The sequence below is a fragment of the Ischnura elegans genome, chromosome 4, assembly GCF_921293095.1.
Source record: "Ischnura elegans chromosome 4, ioIscEleg1.1, whole genome shotgun sequence".
In the NCBI taxonomy this organism is placed as follows: Eukaryota; Metazoa; Arthropoda; class Insecta; order Odonata; family Coenagrionidae; genus Ischnura; species Ischnura elegans.
Window position 1 is genome coordinate 103,406,664 of NC_060249.1, and position 9,624 is coordinate 103,416,287.

The 9,624-nt window shown below is 38.3% G+C and overlaps 1 protein-coding gene across 1 annotated transcript; it reads left to right on the forward strand.

Annotated features, from left to right (window-relative positions):
• The first annotated feature begins 8,315 nt into the window (after positions 1 to 8,315).
• On the forward strand, positions 8,316 to 9,275 carry LOC124158210. The gene has a single exon (XM_046533399.1). It carries the CDS (start codon positions 8,316 to 8,318, stop codon positions 9,273 to 9,275), a length of 960 nt encoding a protein of 319 aa, XP_046389355.1.
• Positions 9,276 to 9,624: the final 349 nt, after the last annotated feature.

Genomic DNA, 9,624 nt, shown 5'->3' on the forward strand with positions numbered 1-9,624 from the left:
CTCACTTCAAAAACCTGAAAGTATTTAATGTATTACGTCACAAGGAAGCTATTATCGTAGCTTCGGCCAAAAGCTTACATTCATATTAAACTCACGATGAACTGTTATTTATACGTGGGGCAAAATGTTTGAACCAGGGAGAGTCAGGAAATGTGTCTAATAATAAAAATGTATGATATAAGTAGTTGGTATCATGAATCTTAGCATGGGTCTTAGAGACAAGAGACTTTGATAAAATAGATCGGCGAATAAATGAATAGGCTGATACGTAAGGTGAGAATTGGATCTGCAATGATATATTTACTGAATATAATTCCATTCGTATGCCTGGGTTTGTGCGAATTGATCTTGTGAAAAATGTAAACATTATTGATCTGACATAAATGAAGTGGCTTGAATTTCAATTGTGGCGGAAATGTTTGAAAAAAGAAGCGAAATAAAAATATAATGAAATATACATATTTTAAAAAATGCGTGTGAATCTCCATATAACGGGATCTATTAAAGGGGATGCATGATTCATAAAGGGAACTCATTTCATTCTTCCCTCTCTTGCGAAGCGGCTAATCCAATGGAATTATATTATTACCATTCACACACTGGTTTACTCACCCAACCTCGTCCTTTCTCACGGCACTGCACTTCTCTTTCAAAACACACGGCGCAAGTGGTGCGTCGCTCCGTCCGTTCTCTCTCTTCGGTAGCCCAGCGAGCATCTACCGTTGCTCTGGAGATGGAGCGAGGCCGCCTCCAGCAAAACCAACCATAGGATTCGATCATTAATTCATGCGACGGACACTCGGGACTTGAAATATTTGAAAACAATGAGGCTTTTTTAAATAAATGTCTGAAAAGTAGCTGGCGATAAGATGCGGAAAGGCAATTTAGGAGAGAAGAAATTATTCGAGATCAGAATATTACAGTTATTTTAAGGTATTATTGTGGGAAGTATTATTTACAGCAGTTATTTGTAATCAGTTTGTTTATTTTTTGGCTGTTGTCGCCGTCTTAAGAGGGAAGAAAAAATGCTGTGAGCATAAGACGCTGTGCATTCTATATTTTCTGATTCTTTTATTCTACACATGATACTGAAATTACCCACACATGAAAAACAGAACACCTACATCTCACATGAAACTTACGCAAACAATGACAAGTATTCGTGCCCTGATAAAAGCTTCATACTACGCTCTTTTTCCGTTAGATGAATTATAATTTGGTCGTTTTTAAGTAAACACGTCTTAACAATCTACGCAAAAAAAAATTTAAAATTCTGGTTCAATAAACACCAGTAAAATGCTTGAAATGGGCAGTTTGACGTAGTTGTTGATACGACTTTCTACCTTAATGAGCACATGAATCCACAAAGCAATATATATCTCACAACGGTACCTTATATCTAATGCATGGGCTCCGGTACCATTATGATGGTATTAAACAAGAAATTAAATAAGATATCATCTGCTCTTCCATGCTAATGCTAAAGTCACCCGTCTCTGCGATTATTTATTTTCAAGTATATTTTTTTCTCTAACTGTACCCAAGGTGATGTCATGCACGTGTATATGCTAGCGATCATTCATTATGGCTTCTTCTGACGGAGTTTCGGTAAATTCTTTTCTTCGAGAGCATTACCGAAGGTAATGTGGAGCGAGGGAAAAAAGAGCCCACTCACCTCAGCATTCGATACCGTAGACTGAAAAAGAAGTGTAGAAGTTGAAACGAGGGGTCTTGGAATGCATGCAATAGAATAACGATCGCCATATTTCGTAATCAGGTGAGTCAGGCTTAGTCACCCATGAGATGTACTAAGGGAACTAACGTGGGAACAACCTCTAACGATAATTATTTAAAACGGGAAGTATGTTAAAAAAATTAAATCTCCACTCAGCCGTCTCTAACCGCGCATTTAATCGGATGTACAAAATTGGCGAAGCTGTGGGCAGAGCGATCCGAATTTTACTCTTGGGAAAAGAGTTAACACAAGGGGTGACAACCGAAATTTACATTTGAGATGATATTACTTATTAAATTCATTTATTTCCCATGCAATTCCTCGCAATTGCAGATACTTTGCCATATCTTACGAACGCTAACATACTACCGTAGATCAGATCATGTGAATAAAATAAGAAAGACTGTAGAACGGATAGATTCAGAATATAGCTTTTCCACTACCGATAAGAGACTATAACGGCAGTGGTACAACTTATTACCAATAGGTTAGTTGACTTGTAATATAGCTTTTAACTTATGTATTCCTTAAAGCATATTTATGAATTTTCTTAGTATTTCTAACAGCATATTTGTGTGTTCCAGCTTTATTGACAGATTGCCTTCATGAGTAGTTGGTAAGTTTTACCTTTGAATGATTGTGGGAGAGTAATTTGTTAGTATACGTAACGTTTTTGGCCCTGTGGTGCGCATGAGGGAATCCTATTGAATGCTGGATGCTGGTGATTGATCAGTGATCACCCCCTGTGAAACACCCTAGATGTGGCTCGCGAGGTATTATGTGGATGTACTCTTTTGCAAATAAGATGGGAACAAATGGATCATCCTGCACTCATCGCCTGGCCTGAAAACCGTTCAAAAATGAGCCTGCCAACTAGAAATAGGTTTAGCATGAATGACGCGTGTACAGGACGAAATTGGGACGACGCGACGTGACGTCAATTATACGTACTCTCCTTGGTACAAACTTTCCATTCATTTGCCCACAAATCAAAAAACGGGTCAAGATAAAAAAAATCATTCCTTTCAGAGTCTTCACTTTTTCTGCTCTCGTAATTTTAGAGCATTAAACTTTGCCTAAGTCGAGTAAATAGAAGCCTCACGTACACCTCTTCACCTATTTCCCGTATTATTCCTGTCGTATTAGATCACGTTTCAATGCAGTCGCTTTCTTGCCTGATCGTTAGTCCTTCAGAGAAAAATCTTGCAACTCAAATTTTAAACCCTATTCCCGATTTGATATCACCTTAAAATATTCAGCAAATTGCAGCGCCAGAAGACAATGCATTTCTACGATATTTATTGTCCTTCCTAGACAGTATGATCTCCAATTTTACAATTATCAATATTATTAATGTCACAGCTGATGGATAAATTACTGAGATTGTACTAGAGACTACCTGCGGTATGGCCACAGAAAACGCACCATAACCAAATAGTTTTATTTTCAATAATGACCAGCCGTGCAGACACTGAAATTTTCATTTAGTCTCTAATTCACGAATCATGGAGGCTAAAATACAATTCTTGGCTACGTGGTAGCCGTCATGAATTTAAGCCGTAATAATAAGATACAATGTTATAATGCTGGAGAGATTGGAACAATTTGTAGCTTGCATTGTGAGGAGCTGTAGTTTCGCAGTAGGCTTTTAGGAAAGACGTTTGTCCTTTGTAATGGCTGATAGAACCAAAAGGACTTTTTTAGAAGACCTAAAAATAAAAGCAAAATTACAATTCCAATAATTAATTTAAAGTAATATTTTAAAGCCTTAACCAAAAGTACCATTTTACTAGTTATTTGATCTTCCTCTTTTTAAGTTTAAAAGTAGATGATAATATTTAAAATGTAATTCAAATGCATTATTTATCGTGCATATTATACTGAAATTCTCGTGATTAAGTATGATTCATATTTAAAATAACCTTTAGAATTACACAGACTTGTTGGGGCCAATTTTTCGATAAGAGATTAACACAAAGCACAAATCAATTTTGATATTTTGAGAGTGGCATTTACCTCAAATCTCAAAAATTTCTAAGCTAGTTGAGAGTTTTCAAAGTAAAAAAATCTTTAAGCCATTAGTTTACGGTGTTGGCGATTTATTGATTGCGTACAGGATCTGATCTTGCCATTGTGATGCTGAGAAAACAGTTTTCTGTCCTCAAAAGGGAAGTCTGCCGGAGACGGAAGTCCAAAGCAGTAACTTTTCTTTTGTCCTGACTTCACTTAGGTTTTTGTATTTTTCTCCTCCTTCGCATTTAGAGGTCTTTCTGCGGTCACAGCGTAGAATTCGAAGGCGTTGCGTCACCTCTGACCTGGATATGTCGCCGGCAAGTGATTAGGCTCCAACTGAACCCACAGGGAATACTCTATTACCGGAGGAAATAAGTTGTGGAGATGAAAAAATGAGAATATCCTCTCTCGGATGATCTTTACGTCGCGTCGCGAAAGGAGTCTAGTCACGTACCCAAGGCTTTTTATTCACTGCCTACGGAAATACTTGCTATTTGTTTTATGACGCTTTCCTCATGGTAATGGTGAAATAGTTCAAGGTCTCCTTCGTCATCAATCTGTAGCGCAACAACTCCTCCTTTGTCCCATTATATGATTTAGTAAATAGAGTTCAGCCCGCGAGAACAAAAAATACGAACAAAAACTACAACTTTTGAAATATTTCTGACTTATAAATGTCTCTGTATCAAAAAAATAGGAATGCAGCATTCAATATTAATAAACTTCTCTTGAGTTTTCGCGCGTTAAGAAAGTTTAATCTAATCTGTTAAATCATACATAACCTCACACATATCGTATCAAATAAAAGTTTGATTATTTGGTCCCCCTATAATCTCACGATATAAAAATATAGAGATTATTTAATGGGAAAAATACTTCAAAATTCCTTTGTTATTTATTAAATATACTGAAACTTAAGTAATAAATATTTACTTGCCACTATTTCACTACTAAACTTTATAAGAGATTATTCAATGAAGTAAGCAATTTTCACCTCAAATCAGCTTATTTTTAGCTCAGATCAATACATAAAATTTAAATAAAACTCTATAGTTTCTTAATTATTTCACACTATTATCACAGAGCATGAGAAGGAGCGCCAAACTTGTAGCCAGTCGAAGAACAGGAAGTGTAAGAAAATCCAACGTGGAATTTCACCCTAAGTTCAAAAAAGCCAGTGGAGATGAAATCAAATGAAGTAGCCGAATGACTAACCGGAAACTACTTGGCATAATATTTTCTGCCATTTTATTCTTTTGAAATCAACATTTTTCAAAGTTAGCGCTTTCCTCCTCTCAGTACATTGAGCCGAGCTGCTACCCAGGGCCTACGGATGATCAAGCGGTAGCTATCAATAACTAGTAATACAAAGGTTTCCCAAAAATATGCTAATAAAACGTTCACGACCACCTCCACTTTGTATGCATGTATGATTTTATGAATAACTCAAAGTCAAATGGAGGAAGAATGAATTTGGAGCTCGGTAAGACATTGAGTTCAAAATATCGAATCCGGCAGAAACCCTGGACACGAACAGTGTACCATACCATTCTATCCGTACTAACCTCCCCTGGCAGGTGTTATAGTAGATATTATATTCGAATATATCTGCTTTATATCTTAATTATAGTTATTTTCAGCCAAAATTATTGCCATTTTTCAATAAAATGTCACGCATTAGCTTCTTTAGTTAAATAATAATAATTCATTTACTCACAATATTTTGATTTTTCACACGGGTAATAACCAAGTAGAGGGAGCTTTAGATGGTCTCCAGGGTCATAAGACCAGAATTCAGCCACCAGCAAATAATAAAAATGTATGCCAAAAAAATGAGTACATGTGATACGGAATCGTTTGCACTTACCCTTTGATGTGTCCTCAAAAGTAGAACGGTTGACCCTCATTTATTCCTCCCCTTTTATCACAAGGAAAAGGTCCACTATAAGAAAGCAGAGGGAATCTCGTGCTTGACTGTCCTATCTATACTCTCCAGAGGAATTCCATTTCCGTCCATCGTTAAACGTCCTGGAGAACGAAGACGAGGCGACGTAAGGCGTTAACTGCCTCTCTACTCTCTGTGGTCATCAAAGGGGTCCAGACGGCAGCCACTAAGTGAGCTCACTCCATATCCTCCCTTCTTGCCTCGGTGGAATGAAGCGTCTTCTCGTTCAAATGGCTAACCACTCGGGACAGTCATGATCTTGGGCAGCACCGTGAGTAACATATGGCCGTAGGAGGATGTTTTATGGACCTGAAGCCGCAAGGAGACTATTATTTATAGCGACCTCAAGCTAGGCGAATGGGAGGTAGACTCATTTTTATAAAAATTTTTCGATGTCCTGTGTAGGAACTCATCCAGTCGTCTTGGAATACTTCGGCTCTTAGTGATTCTTAAATTCAGACAATGTGATAGTAATAGCATAGAAAATCACCTCTTGAGCCTAAAAATCCTCTAATTAATTACTGACGCCCCAAAAAAATCCAAAACCAATTTTTTTTTATTGACGAAATAAAATTATTTCACCATTGGCAGTGCACACATCTGCAAGGCTAAAGTCAAGTACAAATTTTACAAACAATTACATACATACATGAATATTGAAATTACCAGGATAAGATTGTGGGGAATTCCGAAGATAATCATTTAACCATGATGTATACAACATTAAAACTCACTCTCAAAGAAATGGAAATATATCTATTTCTTTTGTGCTAGCAGAAAACAAGTCTTCCTATGTTAAGTTTTGAAGGCATAAAACCACTTAGCAACACCGCCCTAAACTCAGTGGCATTGAATTTTTTGCATAATGCGAAAGATTTTATTCACCAGCGTAGAGCTTTAATCACCCATGGTACTAAATTCAGCGTATCTGATGAATCACATTTTTTACTGCATCGTATTACTAAAATATTAATTTATGTAAAAGGAAAAAAAGTATAATTTGCATAAAAATAATTGCGCATTATTAGGATTCTTTTGCAAAGTTTGAGTTTCTAGATCGATCATATCTTATCGTTCTAGTAAACCAATTTTGTGCTAACTTGGAATCAGGTAATGCCAAAAAAATTTCCTGTTACTTCCTCCGCCCTTTTGGACTCCAGAGGTGGATAACGGGGTGGGCAGTCACGTCTCCCCCACATTACGCTAATCCTCTAAAAAAAATGAAATTTGTAATCATTACACTAATCCTCAAATTTTCAACTTGATCTTGTAATTTTGAAATTAAGATATTCACCCGAGATAATTTTTATCCGATTCAAGTGATGGTGTTCAAAACTCCGTTGGGTGGTTTTTCGAAAATCACAAAAATATGAAAGTAAAACAAGTCATTTTTAACGATATACGATTATGACTATCTCAAAAATCACCCAGTGACTACCTTCTTTGCCCAGTTACTCCAGGGGTAGTTGGAGACTAGGTGGTTGATTCTACCCCTCTAATTCGTTATTCATGAGAAAAAATGAAATCATTGTTATTATAATTGTTATTGTCTTGCTTCTCAAACTCGTGCATTTATTTTGCCTTTTGAATATTGACCAATATTTATTCGTTGTGAGTACTTCGATTCTTATTTCATTTATTTAGGTAGATCTCCCATAATACTCCATTAGGAGCTATTGCTTACCCCCAGGCGTTCCAAAACGTAGTACCCAAATAGGTACCCCCAATAGAAAAATTGACTAGTTTAAAATATCCTGGGACTAGCCACGGTGATAACTTTTACGGGAGTCACCCGCAATGCAAAATTGTACGAAAAGTTGACCTCAATGCTGGTCTGCCCGACCCGCGCAACCAAATTCCTTCTTGCTGGTGAGGCCATGCTTTAATTATTCCTCTGACTAACACACTCGATGGGAATACTCCTCGAATATAGGGCTTTCCTCACATTCTCCTACCACCTGCAGAGGTCGGCATGCATATGGTGGCTTTCCCTTTGGAATGAAGTTCTTCCCTCAACCTGGATACCGCATTCACTGCCTGCCTCTGGGTCTTTTTGCTCCGATGCACCTCATCTTGCCCTACATCTTCTCTAAGACCTCTTTGGGCATTCCTCTAAACCTCTTTGACTCTCCTAGTGTGTACTAAACCACTAATTCCCTCTAACTTTCTTCCACCGAACGAGGAGCACTATCTCCGATTAAATCGCCTTATTTAAGTAGATGGAGCATAAATTATCACTTTCTCTAAGAATGAGGGAAGTACCTCCTCATCACGCGCCAGGGTTATGCTAATTCCGGATAAGGAGAAGAACTGTGATAATGATAATGATATTAACCCTTTCTAACCCAAAGCTGCTACTGGGAGAAGTCAAATTTCATCATTTTTCACTGTGAAAACTTGAAAAATTTGCTCTCAATCACCATCATCGTGGCAGCAAAATATGTCGTTATTGCAGTTTACATCACAAAATAATGGGTAGTTTAGATATTTCCTAAACTGAGCAGTAAATGTACACATTTTTGATGTTGCTTAGAAGCAACATTGGGCTATTGGGCTCATTCGGTCGCTCGCAGTCGAGACGGACGGTCGTGTCTACCGCTCTCCTCAGGCATAGAGTGTATAATGCCGAGCAACTGCTCTAAGTGTGGTCTCTCTGTTAAGCGCGGCGTAGGTATTTCCTGTGGTACATGCTCCGACTTATATCATCCGGCCTGCCAATCAGTCTACCAAGAAGATCTGAGGACTCTGGAGGACCTCCAGAAGGTTTGGAGTTGTCGGAAGTGCCAGGATATGATCCGGTCAACACGTGGTGATGATACTCCAATTAGGACCCTATCAACTGTAACACCTAACACACCAGAGATGTCAGCTCCGGAGCTCCGATCCCTGTTCGCAGTGATCAATGAGAAGCTGGATACTCTGATTGCAGACCAAACTGCACTCTCTCATAAAGTAAGTGAAAACAGTGACATGCTAAGTGGTCTTACAGTGAAGCTACATGCCATCGAGAAAGAATTATCAAATGTCACTGGTTTAGTAAACGAACTTCAAGAAAAAGTGTTTGACCTTGAGGTTAAGTTGAACAGAAACGAACAAGAGAGACTCAAAAATTCGGTAGAGATAAGAGGGGTGCCGCTGATCACTGACGAAGACCTCCAAAGTATTGTCCTAAAAATAAGTACTGCCCTTAATGTGAATATGTCAGCTGAGGATATAGATGGCGTGTTTCGGCCAAGGCCTAGACAAGCTAGCTCAATTAACTCTCGTCCACCTCCAATCATTGTTCGGTTTCTCAGACTGAATAAAAGGGACGAACTGATAACCAAACGTCGGGTTCGGAAAGAACTTAATGTTGATGATATTGGCCTAGCGTCTAATCTTCCTCTTCCCCAACAAACAATCTATATCGACGAGGCCCTCACCCCATTCAATAGAAAACTCTTCGCCATAGCTAGAGACCTCAAAAAGAAGGGAAAAGTGAAATTTGTGTGGGTGAGAAATGGAAATATCCTGGTTAGACAGTCGGAGGGAGCTCCCGTAGTAGTCATATCCACACAAAAAGACCTTGATCGTTTTTTATAGAGAACAGATTATTCCCTCCTCTCACGGATCCTCCTGCAAGTGAAATCCACATGATCAGTCGTGAGCACAGGAGACTTGTGTTTGATCGCAATTCCCCTGTTATATTACCTAAAAATTCACACCCTCAGGTAGCAAAAACAACTTCCTTAGGTTTATTAAAATTGTCGCACGTTAACGCGCAGTCACTGCTCGCTCATTTCGAAGAATTTAAACTGTACTATCATACTAATGTTGTTCATGTAATCGGAGTGAGTGAGACGTGGCTAAAACCTTCGGTTACATCAAATGTGGTTTCACTTCCTGACTTTACGTTATACAGGAATGATAGAGAAGCGAAACGTGGGGGAGG